Here is a 17,889-nt window from a genome sequence, read left to right as displayed (position 1 = left end):
TAAAATTATAAAAAGTAGGCCTATTTTTATCTATTGTCCAAGGTCCTCAAATTCATTGAGCTGCCTCTGCATAAGTGTATAAATAAAACTTGTGATATGGTATAGGTTCTTTTGTATACAAAAATTTTGATTATTTTGTTAATCAATTAGTTTAAAATGAGTATATATTTTTTCTAAACTAACTTTAAAAAAAATGGAAATTATGTGTGCTTCGCTTTTATATATGTATTGGAATTTTTGTTGTTTGTGTTTATCGTTTTATTTGATTTTTTTAATGTTTATAATTTTGTTCGAACGAGGTATTTGTAAAATTTTCTAAAAATTGAGTTAAAGAAAAAATTTCGGTTAAAAAAAGAATTTTGATTTAAATTTTAATCGAAATTGTTCGGTTAAAATTAACCGTACGGTTAATTTTAATTGAATTTTCGGTTAAAATTAACCGTACGATTAATTTTAACCGAATAAAAATCAATTAACCTAGGTTAATTGAAATACACACTGACACACACAACCACACACACACTGACACACACAGCCACACACACACGTCACACAGCCACACACAGCCACAGCTGCCACACACACAATTGCCCACTTTTCACTTTTCGGTTAAAACAATTAATTGCAATTAATTGTCCACTTTTCTATTTCGGTTAACAATTAACCGTGAGAAACAAAAATCGGTTAAAGGTTAATCGAAGTTAACCGAATTTTCAACTCTAGTATAACGTGTGTACTATAGGACATTCATATGTGTCAACTGTCAACCATGGCATTGAATTTTTTATCTATTTTTTTTTCAACAAAATTAATAATAAAAGTACTTAATAATAACACACGGTGTCTTCCAGTGAACATAATTAGTATAGATAATCATATATGCACTGCAATGGGAAAGTCTAACATATAGTATTATACAATGAAATGGGAGTTTGTTGGTAACTATAAAAATTATACTTTGTGTTATGCCGTTATTTTCACATGGTGTAAATAACGCCCCGAGAGCAAAAAAACGAAACATCAAGCTCATACACAAGGCCCAAGCCCACAAGCAAATTCACGCGCCAAGCTCCGAGTCAACACTCATAAAATGTCTTTCAAAAGATACTCTCGAAGAATGTTTTCAAGCGAGACTTCTTGACAAATCTTCAAGACAAAGCCACAAAAATGACCACCCGGTCGGCCAAAAAAGAAGACCATCCGGCCATCTTCACTCGGCCAAAGACCACCCGGTCATCTTCACTCAACCAAAGACCACCCGGTCGTCTTCACTCGGCCAAGACCACCCGGTCATTTTCACTCGGCCAAGACCACCCGGTCATCTTCACTCGGCCAAGATCACCCGGTCATCTTCACTCGGCCAAGACCACTCGGTCATCTTCACTCGGCCGAAATCACCCGGTCATCTTCACTCGGTCAAGATCACCCGGTCGTCTTCACTCGGTCAAGATCACCCGGTCGTCTTCGCTCGGTCAAGACCACCCGGCCATCTCCACCACCCAAACCAAGTACTTCTCACCAAATCCCTTGGCTCCTATAAATACCTCACTCATTCACAACACAAAGTAAGTTTCTCTCAACTTGTCAAAACTCTACAAAAATCACACCACCACTTTCTCTCTCTAGAAAACATAGAGACAAGTACAAATCGTTTACCAAAAACGCAATACAACACGACTAATGTTGAGCGTCGGAGAGCGCGCCGAGGGAAAACCCTCCGCGTCCCTCTAGATTCACGTTTCATTTGTGGTTAGGTGAAGGTGCAAGGATTCAAAGACCCGGCGAAGAACACGGAAAACATAGACGATCCAAAGACCCGGAGACTCGAAGATCCGAAGACCCGGACACTCGAAGACCCGAAGATCCGAATAGCATGAATACGACAAGAAGAGAAGAACTTCACCAAACCCAACCTACGTGCGGTCATAGGGTCCGGCCCTAGATCGAACCACGGACGGTTCTTAGTGTAAACCCAAAAACGCGGTTAACACTTTGCAACAGAAATTTTATTGAATAAAAAAACTTTGAGTTATTCCTATTATTTTCATATAATCATATTAGAAGTAGATGAAAATTTTCAATAATAAACAACTACAGTTAACTAGTTAATTTAAAACTTAAATTTTGTATACTAGCTCACTTTTAGCGTATATAAACGGGTACATTCGAAACAAACCCTTATAAACTACCATTTAAAGATAAAAATAAAAATAAAAAATTACTAAAATATTAAACCGCCTATTTAACTTACATAATTTTAAAATCCCGTAAAAAACTGAAGAAAAAAAAATTAATTCCTATATTTTATAAATAAAAACCTTTTTCTTGTTAAGCTTTTGATTTTTCTTATATTTTTTTGTTCTTTATCATTATCTTAATTGTGAGTGAGCTTATCACTCTTAAAGTTATATTTGATTCCAAGTTCCAACCATACCATCCTCACTATAAACATGGTTCATTAAAGTAGCTAAAATAATTGAATCAATATATGATATCTTCGACTTTTTGTAAAGAAAAGTGTTTTCATATCTTGGATTGGGAAGAAGTCAAACATTGCTCACTCACTATGACAAAAAAAAAAAAAAAAAAAAAAAAAAAAAAAAAAAAAAAAAAATGACAACCACTAATTGTATAAATAAAACTTGTGGTATGCTATAGGTTCTTCTGTATACAAAATATTATTGATCTCTAGGTGGTCCTTCTTTGTCCTCATTTTTTTTTATCGTCTCCTACAAAATCATAATAGTGAGGGCCAGCGCTCACGTACAGTGATTTTGTGACACGTGATGATATTCAACTTTTAATCACTATAAAATTATTTACCATTTCAAATAGTTGGGATGGAATGAAATCGACTCGGTAAAAAGAAAAAAATAATCATAAGTACAGAAATTGGCTATAAAACAAATACATATCTGTTGAGAGATGATAATCCACTAATGTTTGTTCTTCATTGACAGTCCACTAAAGTGGAGTTCATGATTTCTCTTAATTAAAGGGACAACGCTGCTATATATTTGGCAGCAAACCATTGGACGTTGGTTTGTTATTATAATTTATAATACCTTTATTCTTCCTGGCTTTATACTTTATAGTTTAAATATGATTATCATGTTCAGGAACGTTATCAGAGAACATGGACCCAAAATCTCAAAAAAAAAAAAATTCCCTCTTCACCAAGAAACTTTATTCCACACAAAATCAAACGAATTAATTCGTTTTTCCAAAAAGAAAAAACAAAACAGAAAACGAAGAAAGTGAACCTAAAAAAATAAAATAATGCATACATTCTCTTGAGATTTCGATTGCCATTTCTTATAAAGCCTGAACGTAACAGTCTCTCTCTGACTCTCTCTCTCTCTCTCTCTATCAAACCTAGCTACAAGCTACCCTCTGCCTTGTTTCTCTTATAGGGTTTAAATACTTTTTGAGTGTATATATATATATATATATATATATATATATATTATAAATACAAGAACTAAAAAGATGAGATCAATTATTATCATAATCGGATGGTCTGTTTTGATGATGGGTTTCACTCAATCAGCTCTTACGGAAGCTGGCAATTACCGTTCAAAGCCTGTTTTGCATGAAAAGGAAGATCATATTCACATTCAAGCCGGTAGGTAATAGTAATACTAATACTAGTCCATTAGTAAAACATATAATGAATTTCATTGAAATAGATAAATAATTATTTTCGGATATAAATATATAGGCGAAAGAGGGTATCAGTATTTGGAGAAACATGGCATGAAAGGGCAGAGAGGGAAAGCGATAGGAGTCTTCGGTGGCGGAAATTCAGCTAACCGTGCACGTGTCAACGATAGAAACTCAGCTTCGTTGCTCTCTTACAATTTACTACGAACCCTCGTCATCCTTGTCGTTTTCTTTCACTTACTAGTAAGATCTCTCAACACTTATTAATGCTTTTTTTTTTTTTTTTTTTTTTGAATTAATATAGATGCTCTTCATATCATATGAGGTTAGCTTCTCCATGTACCATTGCAATTACGACTACAACATATGGGGGGTTGAGATTTAATGCATTTTCTATTTCATGTTTTTTTTTTTTCAAGATAGAGCCTTTTCCAGTGGTTGACGTATATATGTATCATTAAGTTCTTTTCTTTTATCAATTAATGTTTTCTTTGACTTTTTGCTGGGTGTCTTTTAATTTTTCTTTCATATTCGTGTAGGTTTGAACTTTCAACTTGAAGATGGGACAAAACAAACAAGAGGCCATTTTTAATTTTTGTTTCGGTGCATGTTTTGCATGCTATTTCAATCATCAAATCGCTTTCGTCATACAGCTGCGTAACCATTTTTTAACGTTGTCATAGAGTTGCGTATTTAATTTTGGTTTGTCAGAAATTATAGCATCTCTGTGGAACCTTAGCATCTCAAAAAAAATGGAGACCCTTAAATTTTTATTTTGAGGATTTTCGGTCTTTTAAATAAAAACATCAAAATCTTCATAAAGAAAGTTTGAATAGTAGATTATCAAATTTTAGGTGCGGACCCATAAAAATTGTTAATTTCTTATATTTCAGTCCTTGATTAATTTGAGGGTTTGACAAAAGTGAACAAAATATGAGCACAATATCATCAATGCATAATTACAAAAGCGAGAATGCTATATTTTTTTTTACTTAATGAGCTGGACCGTGATTGGTGTAAGAGTTGAGGGAGAAATTAAATAATTAATCTAATTCTTAATAATGATAATAAAAAAAACTCCAAAAATTTCGATAATCAAATACAAATCACAAAACATAAATCTTAGCGAGAGCATATGATCGTTGTGAAAAAAAAAAAAAAAAATTCATGGACGTGCTTCAAATGTCGTACAATAATTTCTCAAACTTATCCAAATGTTCGGCGTAAAGGCCAATGGCGACGAACAAGCTTCCGTCGTCGGTAGCGCTGGGCAGCACGATGGCGAGTCCCTCGTACAAGATCCCGCCGGGCCCCATGAACACCGGCCGGCCCCACCCGAAGTCCGCTTCGTGGATGGGGAGGCGGGCCCAGCTGGTGATCCCCAAGTTGGGGCACCCGAATGTGTGGGGCCCGCGCGCGAGCGCCGAGAGGTCGGGCTGGAGCTCCAAGTAGTCCAGCGCCGACCTCAGGTACTCCCCGTCCGCCCTCTCCACCGTCTCGCGCACCTTCCCCGCCGCCCGCCACGTGGGCCCCGCCCGGATCTCCCCCGCCGTCCCCGCCGGCGTCGTCGTGAACACCACGTTCCCGAAGAACCCCGGCGGCAGCGGCGGCCTCAGCCTCGCCCGCCCGTCCACCGCCACGTACAGCTTCGTGGCCTGGTCGTCGGGGAGGTCACGCGCGATGCACGTGCACCGCCACACGTGGCCCGACAGCATCTCGTACGAGCTGTAAGCCACGGTGTTCCCGTTCTCTCTGGACTTGGCCTTCAGCTTTCCGATCTGCTCTCTCGTGATCTTGAAGAACCCGGCCGCGTGGCCGCCGTCCGCGGCGGCCGGATTCGGGCGGGTCAGCGGAGGCGGCGGGTCGTACTCCACGTGGCGGAATTGGGGGCGGGGCGGGTCCCGCGCCTTGAGGAGCGTCCTGTCCATGAAGGGGGGAAGGGAGAGGCCGAGGCCACGTGTCATGTCGGCCCACGTGTTGACGAAGTGGAGGCCGGAGACGCCGTCCGCCACGTGGTGCTGCATTCCCACGCCCACCGATACTCCGCCGCATTTGAAGTACGTCACCTACGTGTACGTCACAAACGTTTTTTTTTTTGTATTCATCAATTACAAAACAATTATATATGTTGCTGGTAACCAGCTAGCATTTTTCTCTTTTCTATATCTATATTTGTTAATTCTTACAATCAAATCAATTCAACAATAAAAATGTTAGATTTGAATTTTAGTACAAGAAATTTGAGAAAAAAAAATGCTTTATTAATTTAATTTTTCTCTTCCATTAAAAATTAATAGAAATCCATAGCTTAATATCATTGAGCCTAAAGCTGATTAGTTATAACATATAAAAACACCTGCAAGACCAAGAGTGGGTAAGTGGAGAGCCCCCCGGAGTAGTCGACGGCGGGGATGAGGCGGCGGAGCTCCGGGGAGGGGCGGAAGTCGCCGAAATCGTCGAGGAGAGAATCGGATTGGGCTTCGACGAAGAGGACGCCCTCGGCGTTGCAGTCGATCTCGATGCGTCCGGCGCCGCCACAGCGCAGCCGGCCCGCCACCGGGTAGAACGGCACCAGAACCTTCCGAAGGGCAGCCTTCATGACGTCAGCGTCGAAGAAGTGGTCGGCTCCGGTGCGGCGGTAAAAGTAGACGGAGGGAGTGTGCATGCGCGACACCACGAGATCCACGTTCGAGTTCCACACCGCCTCCTGCGGCGTCTCCCCCGCCGGCTTCACCATCTCCCATGCCCTCACGCTTATTTTCATTATTATTATTATTATTATTATTATTATTATTATTATTATTGCTGTTATTGTGAAATCGAATGCTACTACAACTTATAGGGGCTTATAGCGAGTACTTATATATAGTTAGAGAGCAATAAATTCCGGGACGTACGTTGGATCGATAGAGCTGTGATTAAGACAGCAGGTTTAGGTTTGATTATTCAATGGAGTCTACGTGTCCAAGGACTGATTTTTCCTGGCCACATTCTTACTTTTACACTTATCTCTAGAAATTAGTTACAAAAATTGTCATGAATAATACGATATTTATTCAATTAATAGTTGTTTTTTAGCATGCTCGTGAATATTATGTCTAGTGCATTAATATATAGGACTAAATCAATGGGTTTTCCTAATCTAATTTAGGCTGATTTTTTTTCGAAAATTGCAATCGCAAACAGTTTTGTAATTATATATTTATTTTGTTTTACATATTAATTAACTTTAGTGTATTTGAATTGTATAAATTATGATTGAGATCGCAAATAGTATTATAATCCATCCTGAACCAGATACATATGTTTCTTTTTGGAAACAAATTATTTTTAAGGGAAATAAAGTTACTTTTATGGTTTTGCATTATTATATGGAAGACTCTAAAGTCTAATTAATCACATGTGTCTTGTCCTCCATTCTAGGTTTTTACCACATAAAAAAAAAAAAACAATATTACTTTTAACGAAATAATATTTTTCTTATATTTTCATTTTCTTTAAATATTACTTTTAGCTTCCAGAATTTTAGTACATTATGACGCGATAAATAATTAATACATTAATATTGACACTCTTGTCCTCCTCCAAAATAATCACGTGTTGTTCTTCATCACCAACCCTTTTAAATGATGCTAACCAAACACGTTGTTTGAAACACTGAAAGAAAGTAAATATACATACCAACTTAGCAAGCATTTGGTGCTTTAGTGGATTAAAAAAATTATTTCCTTAAAAAAAAATTATACATACTGTTAATCGCATTTTTTGATTAGCACTAAAAATCTTCCGTAATTCGATCTAGAGTCGGATCCTATGACCGCACGTAAATTGAGTTCGGTGAAGTTCTTCTACTCTCGTCGTGATTGTGTTATTCGGATCTTTGGGTCTCCGGGTCTTTGAATATCCGGGTCTTGGGATCTTTCACTTTCATCATGTTCTTCGCGTTCTTCGTTGAGTTATTGAGTCTTTGCTTCTTTTGAGTCTTCAACCCTCTCAACCTTTCATGCTCTCCGTGTTTTTCATGTGTTCGTGTTCTTCGCGTTTATCGTGTTCTTCGGATGTTCGAGTCTCCGGGTCTTTGGATCTTCCACGTTCTTCGTGTTCTTCGCCGGATCTTCGAATCCTTGCGCACATTCACTTAACCACAAGAAAATGTGAATCTAGAGGGACGCAGAGGGTTTTACTTCGGCACGCGCTCCGACTCCCAACATTAATCGTGTTGTATTGTGTTCTTGGTGAATGATATGTGTTCATCTCTATGTTTTCTAGAGAGAGAGAGAGAGTGAGTGAAAGTTGTAGTGTGATTTTTGTAGAGTTTTGACAAGTCGAGAAAAAACTTACCTTGTGTTGTGAACGTGTAGGGTATTTATGGGAGATGGTTGGGTGGTCTTAGCCGAGTGAAGACGGCCGGGTGACCTTGGCCGAGTGAAGACAACCGGGTAGTTTTGGCCGAGTGAAGATGGCCGGATGGTCTTTTTTTTTTTGCCGGTCGAGTGGTCATTTTCTTTGGCCATCCGGGTGGTCTTCTATTTTGGTCGGTCGGGTGGTCATTTTCTTTGGCATACTGGGTGGTCATGTTTATGGCTTTATCTTGAAGATTTGTCAAAGAGCTTAGCTTGAAAACATGGTTTGAATTTTTTTTAGAGCTTATTTGAGAGACATCGTAAGAGCTTATTTGAGAGACATCGTATGAGTGTTGATCCGGAATTTGACGCGTGAGTTTATTTGTAGGTTTGGGTCTTGTATATTGACTTGATATGTCATTTTTGCTCTCGATGTGTTGTTTATACCATGTGAAAATAAGGGCATAGCACATGTTTTATTTTTTAGAACAAAACATGGAGAAAGGCAACATTTTTACAAAGTTTTAACACTTTGTACATTATACATATATAAAATATTTTTTTACTTGAGAAAATTATTACATCGGAAATATTTTTTTCTTCCTAATTTCCATACTTTTCTCGTTGGGTTTTCCGTCGTTCACAGGCTTTTATTTTTTTAAGACTATCGAAAATGACATTTAAATCATTGGGTTGAGGTGGTCTGAGAGCGAAAACGTAGAAAACTCGTTTTGCAGTTGAAAGTAAATCATGCATAGTTTTTTAGCTAGGTTTTGATTCAAGGGTATATTTGATAAAATGTGCTTGTGGAATTCATAAAGTATACGAACATTACACAGATTTCATTGTCGAACTCTATAAGTGAAACCCCTTTTATTTGCCTGGACCTGGACTTTGAACTTTCAATATCAAGAAGATGTAGTAAAATTAGTTTTCGCAAACAAGCATTGTTTTATATCTTTGATCGTCGCTTTTTATAATGGGCCACATCATAAGAAATATTCCATTCAAGTCGCTAAGAGATTTAGTGTATATACATTAATTTTTGTAAACTAGCTAAGATTTAGTGTATATATACATTAATTTTTTTTACCCTCCAAGGTATTACTGTGTCGGAATACCGTATCCACACCTCTACAGAAAAATAGATATCTCCATAAAAAAAAAAAAAAAAGGTCTGAATATTCACTCCGGGCCGTTAATTGGTGAAGTATGTAATGTAAGTGTAACTAATTTATACTATAGGTCTGAAATATTCTCAACACATATATAAGTCATTCATTTTTGTCAATAATTAAAAAACTTTATATTAAAAATAAAATAAATTTGTTTCGTCCATATTTTTCGAGTTTGTAATTATAATTCATATATAAGCATATAAATAAGTATATAAATAATTATTATTTAATTTATAAGACCATGTCTATTTTAGTCTTTTGACCATAATATATTTATTTTACCAAATGCTAAATCAGCTTTTGTTACCAGCAACAACTGTTTTATAAACAGTTTACCAAACACCTGTCAGTTTAAAAAAAAACAGTTTTTTTAAAAAACAGAAATTAAAAGCACTTTAAAAAAAAACAAAGCTGTGCCAAACGGCCGTGATTGGTGTAAGAGTTGAGGGAGAAATTAAATAATTAATCTAATTCTTAATAAATAAATAAAAACTCCAAAAATTTCGATGATCAAATACAAATCACAAAACACAAATCTTAGAGAGAGCATATGATCATTGTGAAAAAAAAGAGAATTCATGGACGTGCTTCAAATGTCGTACAATAATTTCTCAAACTTATCCAAATGTTCGGCGTAAAGGCCAATGGCGACGAACAAGCTTCCGTCGTCGGTAGCGCTGGGCAGCACGATGGCGAGTCCCTCGTACAAGATCCCGCCGGGCCCCATGAACACTGGCCGGCCCCACCCGAAGTCCGCTTCGTGGATGGGGAGGCGGGCCCAGCTGGTGATCCCCAAGTTGGGGCACCCGAATGTGTGGGGCCCGCGCGCGAGCGCCGAGAGGTCGGGCTGGAGCTCCAAGTAGTCCAGCGCCGACCTCAGGTACTCCCCGTCCGCCCTCGCCACCGTCTCGCGCACCTTCCCCGCCGCCCGCCACGTGGGCCCCGCCCGGATCTCCCCCGCCGTCCCCGCCGGCGTCGTCGTGAACACCACGTTCCCGAAGAACCCCGGCGGCAGCGGCGGCCTCAGCCTCGCCCGCCCGTCCACCGCCACGTACAGCTTCGTGGCCTGGTCGTCGGGGAGGTCACGCGCGATGCACGCGCACCGCCACACGTGGCCCGACAGCATCTCGTACGAGCTGTAAGCCACGGTGTTCCCGTTCTCTCTGGACTTGGCCTTCAGCTTTCCGATCTGCTCTCTCGTGATCTTGTAGAACCCGGCCGCGTGGCCGCCGTCCGCGGCGGCCGGATTCGGGCGGCTCAGCGGAGGCGGCGGGTCGTACTCCACGTGGCGGAATTGGGGGCGGGGCGGGTCCCGCGCCTTGAGGAGCGTCCTGTCCATGAAGGGGGGAAGGGAGAGGCCGAGGCCACGTGTCATGTCGGCCCACGTGTTGACGAAGTGGAGGCCGGAGACGCCGTCCGCCACGTGGTGCTGCATTCCCACTCCCACCGATACTCCGCCGCATTTGAAGTACGTCACCTAACGTCACAAACGTTGTAATTTCAATTCCATATCTCTATTTTTTTATTATTCATCAATTACAAAACAATTATATATGTTGTTGGTAACTAGCTAGCATTTTTCTCTTTTCTATATCTATATTTGTTAATTCTTACAATCAAATCAATTCAACAATAAAAATGTTAGATTTGAATTTTAGTACAAGAAATTTAGGGGAAAAAAAGTGCTTTATTAATTTAATTTTTCTCTTCCACTAAAAATAAATAGAAATCCATAGCTTAATATCATTGAGCCTAAAGCTGATTAGTTATAACATATAAAAACACCTGCAAGACCAAGAGTGGGTAAGTGGAGAGCCCTCCGGAGTAGTCGACGGCGGGGATGAGGCGGCGGAGCTCCGGGGAGGGGCGGAAGTCGCCGAAATCGTCGAGGAGAGAATCGGATTGGGCTTCGACGAAGAGGACGCCCTCGGCGTTGCAGTCGATCTCGATGCGTCCGGCGCCGCCACAGCGCAGGCGGCCCGCCACCGGGTAGAACGGCACCAGAACCTTCCGAAGGGCGGCCTTCATGACGTCAGCGTCGAAGAAGTCATCGGCTCCGGTGCGGCGGTAAAAGTAGACGGAGGGAGTGTGCATGCGCGACACCACGAGGTCCACGTTCGAGTTCCACACCGCCTCCTGCGGCGTCTCCCCCGCCGGCTTCACCATCTCCCACGCCCTCACGCTTATTTTCATTATTATTGCTGTTACTGTGAAATCAAATGCTACCACAACTTATCGGCTTATAGCGAGTACTTATATAGTTAGAGAGCAATAAATTCCGGGACGTACGTGTTGGGTTTTAAACCAGGATCATAAAATATACTTATATATTAAAAACATGGAAGCAAATAAAGTTGGGAAACAATACACACGGTGGTTCTGTGTTTTGATTGAAAGCAAACTGATTACAAAAGCTACTCTTAAATGAATTACAAGCAATCTATTTATAGAGTAAAATACTAGACACGTACAACCTAAACACATCCCCACTACATCCACTAACTTAGGGTATATGAAGACTAATTAATTCATAATAACTTCTCCACGTTCTATTAGCTATTAAAAAGGAAAACAAACAACGTAAACATCAACTACTAAAAAGCTCCTAAAACTACTCCACGTTCTCAACTGATGCAACGGGTTATTTTTTTTTTCTTTTTCTTTCTTTTAATAAAATATCATAATAATCTAGATTAAAGCTAACAGTACGTTGGATCGATAGAGATGTGATTAAGACAGCAGGTTTAGGTTTGATAATTCAATGGAGTAGTCTACGTCCAAGGACTGATTTTTCCTAGCCACATTCTTACTTTTACACTTATCTCTAGAAATTAGTTAAAAAAATTGTCATGAATAATACGATAGTTATTCAATTAATAGTTGTGTTTTAGCATGCTCGTGAATATTATGTCTAGTGCATTAATCTCTCTATTTATATTTTTGTCACTCAAACTTTCGTCAAGTTTCCGAACACAGTAGCAGTTAGGGTGAAAAAAATGGAAAGATCATATCTATATAGGACTGGATCAATGGGTTTTCCTAATCTAATTTAGGCTGATTTTTTTCAAAAATTGAAATCGCAAACAATTTTGTAATTATTTATTATTTTTATTTTACATATTAACTTTAGTGTATTAATTTGAATTATATAAATTGGGGTTGAGATCGCAAATATAATATTCTAATCCATCCTGAACCAGATACGTATGTTTCTTTTTGGAAACAAATTATTTTGAAGGGAAATACAGTTATTTTTATGGTTTTGTATTATTACATGGAAGACTCTAAAGTCTAAGTCTAAATTACATGTGATGTCTTGTCCTCCTTTTTATGTTCCCTTTTATAATGAAAAAAAAAAAGTCTCCTAGGTTTTTAGTACCACATAAAAAATAAAAAATAAATAAAAACAATATTACTTTTCACTAAATATTTTAGTACATAGATATACGCAGTAAGTAATTAATACATTTAGATTGACACTCTTGTCCTCCTCCAAAATAATCACGTGTTGTTCTTCATCACCAACCCTTTTTAATAATGCTAACCAAACACAGTGTTTGAAGCACTGAAAGAAAGTAAATATATATACCAACTCAGCAAGCATTCGGTACTTTAGTGGATTAAAAAAATTATTTCCTTCCAAAAAACTTATACACGCTGTTAATCGCGTTTTTGGATTAGCACTAAGAATCGTCTGTGATTCGATCTAGGACCGGACCTTATGACCTCACGTAAGTTGGGTTTGGTGAAGTCCTTCTCTTCTAATTGTGTTCGTGTTATTCAAATTTTCGGATCTCCGGGTCTTTGAGTATTCGGGTCGTGTGATCTTTAGTATTCATCGCGTTCTTCGTTGAGTTCTTGAGTCTTCAACCCTTTGAATATTCCATGTTCTCTTTGTTTTTCATGTGCTCGTGTTCATGTTCTTCGGATGTTCGAGTGTCCGGATCTTCGGATGTTCGAGTTTCTGGGAAATCTACATTCCAAAATCCGAGAGACACGACACGATTATTGGGCATCGATCTCACATTGAAGCTGTCTTTCTTCATTCTAGCTTAAATAGCTTCTAGAATTTAAGTAGATAATCACGCGTTTTTTTTCGCAACCAACCATTTTGAAGAAGCTAATAACCAAAATGTGACTACTACAAAATGTGTCGTTTACACCGCTCAAAAAATAATGAATTAAATAATTCACATCTTTTTTAGCGACACGATATCGGACGCGACACTGGTGAGTAAACAAATAGATTTTCCTCTTTAAATAATAATACCTTTATTCTATTTTTTTAGAACAAAATATCAAAACACATATTGAAGCAAGCAACATTTTTACGGGTTTCAAAATTTGTACATTATACATATTGTTGCGAATTCTCCGTATGTCGCAAAAGTAGTATAAACTTAATTAATAAAATTCTAAAAAAAATGTTTACTTTTTATGAAGTAGAATAAAATTCGTCGAAACTATTTTACTAGAATCATTACGTCGAAGATCTTCGTTGCACCTAATATATCCTAAAATTCGTGAACTCTCGCACATAAGATCATCAATTCATTGTGCCTCGAATCATCGCACCTAAGATCCTTGCACCCAAGATCCTATAAATCTCGCACCTAAGACTACCGAATCCTCGTGTCTCGATCACCTATATGATCCTCAAATTTTTGTTTCAAAGATTCTACACATCGACACAAGAGCATCTCAAAGCTCATCAGTTTTTGCTCTAAAAGATCATGCCTCAATTGTCCAATGGGTGCTTCAATCCACGCAAGATGCGGCTTTAGATCCATGCTTGACCGATGTGGTCTCTTGGTCTATGAACTTCCTCGGTCCCTTGAGTTGCATGTTCTTCGGTCCATTGACCTACGTATTCTCGTGTATCTGAATGTTAGGATGTGTAAGTTCCACGTCCATCTCTTCTATAAATATTTGACCCCAAGGACGATCTAAATATATTTTAGACTAAAAAAAAACTCGGTCAAATTCTCTTTCAAAGTATACGAGTAAATTGAGCAACAGTCATCGACAATCCCCATATAGGTAGTTTGCCGAGTATTTTTGTCGTCTTTTTAAGTACCTCACTGCAGGCTTGGTCCAGCCTCTATGCAAGTAAATCATTTGCTTTAGGGTTAGCGATTTGGGATTTGGGGTTTGCGATTTGGGGGTAAATTATTTAGGGTTAGGTATCAACGCACCCACAAAAGAAGAGATCGTGGGAGAAACAGGAAACCAGAGATAAAGGTGAAGATAAAGGTGAAGGAAAGAGAGGATGACTGTCAAGGAATCGGCGGCGATTTCAGTAGACGTTGGTTACGTTGAAGAGGTAGAATGAAGCTGTGGAGAAGGAAATGAACTGTCGCGGGAGAAAATGGTTTTATATAAGGAACGTTTATATGAAAAGAGGGAAATAATTAGGGGCAATAGCATATTTGTAAATATACACTTCATATTCAAATGACTACTCCTAGATGTGCCATTTTTCAAAAAAGATAGTAATGTGTCCAAACACCATAATTTACTCTTAGTTAGTTATGGCAATTTCTTTTTGCTTTAGGCCTCACCACAAAAGAAAGCCCACAAACTTGTACTTTAGTCCAATACATTGAGAAAGCCCACAAACTTGTACGGCCCATTAAAGAATGAGTTATTAGTTTATTCTTTGTTTTTTTTCTTTCTTGAAACTAGAAAAGTTGTCTTGAACTCTTGATTACCATATTTAGTCATTTAAACGTTTTTTTTCTCCTTATTTTTGCTTACCCATAGCTATTCATCTGCTCAATTTTTTACAATTAAAATAAAAATCAAATGTTCATTTTCTCATCCTCCCTCATAATTTCAAGGTTCTATCTTTTTTTTTTTTACTTCTTTTTTATTATTATTGTGTGAGAGTTTTTTTTATTGTTTGTGATTAATGTGTATTGTCAACTTTTTTTTGGTTTAGTTTAATTTTAAAATATAAACAAAGAGTAATCATGTATCTAGTAAAAAAATATCTAACTGGGGTATGATAAAATTACAAAGAAAAGAAGAAAAATTTATTCAATACCAAGTGATTACTGAATCACTAATGTAGATCCGTTCAATTTGGAATTGAAGTTGGTCAAAAGTAAAGTAACCGACAAAACATGCTCAAAACATAATCGCAAAAAGAGAAACAATTTTGAATGATTGTTTGATCAATTATTTTTATTTATTATCACGTTTGAATTTATTAATAAGATGCAAACATAATTGATAAAGAGAAAAACTCGTATCTTATTTCATTATTTTTATTATTATCATATTTAAATTTATCATGTGTAGAAAAAAAAACCCTTATTTTAAAGAGTTCATTATAAAAATAGTCAACATAAACGCTTGACATAACTAAATAGTCAACGTTTAGTAAATCTTAAGTAAATAGTCATTTTTCATGTACTTACAGACGTAAATCTTAGATAATTAACCACCTCCATATATCAGGCCACATTATTTACGGTTATTTATCTAAAATTTATCAAACGTTGGATATTTCGCAATGTCAAATATTTAAGTTGACTATTTTTCCAATTTTTTGTATTTTAAACTTTCGCTTTAGGCTTCGGAATGTGTTAAACCGGCCCTGGCTCACCGCTGCCCGTCGGCCGGTGCATCCAATGCTCTTTCTTTTATCGCGTGTACATGTCCTCGAAGAAAAAAAAAAAATTTAACAAGGGATTCACATAGTTTGACTTAATTTGACCCCATAAGAGAAGAGTCCTTGCAATTGATGACAAATACATTGTAGAGAGATGAGATCATATGTGGTACAACAACTTCTCAAACGCTTGGAGGTGGTGTGGCTGAAGCCCAATGGCGATGAACAAGCTGCCGTCTGCGGTGGGGCTCGGCAGCGTGAAGGCCAGCCCCTCGAACATGATCCCTCCCGGCCCCATGAACACCGGCCGGCCCCACCCGAAGTCCGCCTCGTAGATCGGCAGCCTCGCCCAGCTCGTGATCCCCAAATTCGGGCACCGGAACGTGTGGGCCCCGCGCACCAGCGCCGACACATCCGGCTGAACCTCCAAGTAGTCGATCGCCGACCTCAGGTAGTCCTTGTCCATCCTCGCCACCGCCTCGTGGATCCGACTCGCCGCGTACCACGTCGGCCGCGACCGGACGTCTCCGGCCGCCGCCGTCGGCGTCGCCGTGAATATCACGTTCCCGAAGTACCCCGCCGGGAGCCGCGGCTCCAGCCTCGCGCGCCCGTCGGTGGCGATGTAGAGCTTCGTGTCCTGGTCGTCCGGGAGGTCACGCGCGATGCACGCGCACCGCCACACGTGGCCGGAGAGCATCTCGTACGAGCTGTAAGCAACGGTGTTCCCGTTCTCTCTGGACTTGGCTTTCAGCTTTCCGATCTGCTCCTTCGTCATCTTGTACAGTCCCACGGCGTGGCCGTCCGAGGTTATTGCCGGCGGATTCTTCATCGGCGGCGCGGGGTTGTACTCCACGTGCTCGAATTCCGGGCGGGGAGGGACACGTGCCTTGAGCAGCGTCCGGTCTATGAAGGGAGGGAGAGAGAGGTCGAGGCCACGTGCCATGTCAGACCACGTGTTGATAAAGTGGAGGCCGGAGAAGCCATCGGCGGCGTGGTGTTCCATCCCCACCCCCAGCGATACTCCGCCGCATTTGAAATAGGTCACCTACGATGCATTGTTGAGAAATCATCATTATCGGAATGTTTGGACGTAGAAAAATATTTGTGAACAGAAGATGCATTGTACGTAGGTGTTTTTTTTTTTTTTTTTTTTGGATTACCCAGACGATCTATACTTACATACATATAGTATCACCGACGTCTTCATGACAATCATATTGCTCAAAGCTAAATATGTATTATTATATTTAAATAAACAGAAAGTGAATGAATAAAAGCACCTGCAAGAGCAAGAGTGGATAAGTAGAGATTCCGGCAGAGTAGTCAACGGCGGGGATGAGGCTTCGGAGCTCCGGCGTAGGTCGGAAGTCACCGAAATCGTCGACTATGGAATCGGTGTGAGCTTCAACGAAGAGGACGCCCTCGGCGTTGCAGTCGATCTCGATTCTGCCGTCGGAGTCGCAGCGCAGCCGCCCCGCCATCGGATAAAACGGCACCAGAGCCTTCCCGAGCGCGGCCCTCATGACGTCAGCGTCGAAGAATCTCTCGGCTCCGTTGGGACGGTAAAAGTAGACCGACGGAGTGTGCATCTTCGGGACCACAAGGTCGAGGTTCGAGTTCCAAATCGGCTCATTTGGCGTCTCCGCCGAGGGCCGAACCAGCGTCGACGATTTCACGCTGATAACAACCATCCTATGCTGTATAATATATGGGTCCCACCTGGACAATAATTTAGTAATTAATAGAGTGACGGTGTACACTTAATTAATAGTGTGATCGCTGTACTAGACATCTCTGAGTAAAAGTTAAATGTATATTACCGGCAGAGGATGATGAGTATACGAAACGGAAATTAACGTGGCGCTGAGGAGGATATGTGATACGTTGGAAAATTGTCCATTTATATAGATACAGCAATCGTAGCCAGGCGTCGGTCTTTTTTTTTTTGTTTTGTTTTTAATGTAAAGGTTAATTAACTACGTATGAATTTACGTAGAAGTGCGTGTCGGTGGTACAAAAAAAAAAAAAAAAAGATGTAATGTAAGTAAATAATTCATTTCATTTTCATCAACTTGGAAGGGGTGGTCCA

At 39.6% G+C, this 17,889-nt stretch overlaps 4 protein-coding genes across 5 annotated transcripts; 1 reads left to right on the top strand and 3 right to left on the bottom strand.

Moving 5' to 3' along the window:
- The first annotated feature begins 3,462 nt into the window (after positions 1–3,462).
- Positions 3,463–4,504, top strand: LOC149386791 (uncharacterized). The gene is made up of 3 exons (XM_089627034.1): positions 3,463–3,625; positions 3,722–3,906; positions 4,203–4,504. Exons 1-3 carry the CDS (start codon positions 3,490–3,492, stop codon positions 4,206–4,208), a joined length of 327 nt encoding a protein of 108 aa, XP_089483160.1. The 5' UTR covers positions 3,463–3,489; the 3' UTR covers positions 4,209–4,504.
- Positions 4,505–4,799: 295 nt separating this feature from the next.
- LOC149386790 (shikimate O-hydroxycinnamoyltransferase-like) lies at positions 4,800–6,519 on the bottom strand. The gene is made up of 2 exons (XM_089626908.1): positions 6,020–6,519; positions 4,800–5,729 (listed from the first exon to the last, which is right to left on the bottom strand). Exons 1-2 carry the CDS (start codon positions 6,425–6,427, stop codon positions 4,842–4,844), a joined length of 1,296 nt encoding a protein of 431 aa, XP_089483034.1. The 5' UTR covers positions 6,428–6,519; the 3' UTR covers positions 4,800–4,841.
- Positions 6,520–9,666: 3,147 nt separating this feature from the next.
- LOC149386789 (shikimate O-hydroxycinnamoyltransferase-like) lies at positions 9,667–11,471 on the bottom strand. Its single transcript, XM_089626780.1, has 2 exons — positions 10,970–11,471; positions 9,667–10,661 (listed from the first exon to the last, which is right to left on the bottom strand). The coding sequence occupies exons 1-2, from the start codon at positions 11,375–11,377 to the stop codon at positions 9,774–9,776; spliced, it is 1,296 nt and encodes a 431-aa protein (XP_089482906.1). The 5' UTR covers positions 11,378–11,471; the 3' UTR covers positions 9,667–9,773.
- A 4,418-nt stretch (positions 11,472–15,889) lies between these two features.
- LOC149386788 (shikimate O-hydroxycinnamoyltransferase-like) lies at positions 15,890–17,674 on the bottom strand. Of its 2 annotated transcripts, XM_089625953.1 has the most exons (3): positions 17,621–17,674; positions 17,081–17,519; positions 15,890–16,845 (listed from the first exon to the last, which is right to left on the bottom strand). In XM_089625953.1, the coding sequence occupies exons 2-3, from the start codon at positions 17,489–17,491 to the stop codon at positions 15,961–15,963; spliced, it is 1,296 nt and encodes a 431-aa protein (XP_089482079.1). In that variant the 5' UTR covers positions 17,492–17,519; positions 17,621–17,674; the 3' UTR covers positions 15,890–15,960. The 2 variants fall into 2 exon arrangements, with proteins under 2 accessions (XP_089482079.1, XP_089482080.1); XM_089625954.1 differs by lacking the exon at positions 17,621–17,674 and having other exon boundaries at positions 17,081–17,604.
- Positions 17,675–17,889: the final 215 nt, after the last annotated feature.

The sequence above is a fragment of the Urtica dioica genome, chromosome 9, assembly GCF_054948205.1.
Source record: "Urtica dioica subsp. dioica isolate 48M chromosome 9, U.dioica_male_clone48M_v1_H2, whole genome shotgun sequence".
In the NCBI taxonomy this organism is placed as follows: domain Eukaryota; kingdom Viridiplantae; phylum Streptophyta; class Magnoliopsida; order Rosales; family Urticaceae; genus Urtica; species Urtica dioica.
Note: the sequence above shows the minus strand (reverse complement) of the source record. Positions and strands in the feature narration are given on the sequence as shown.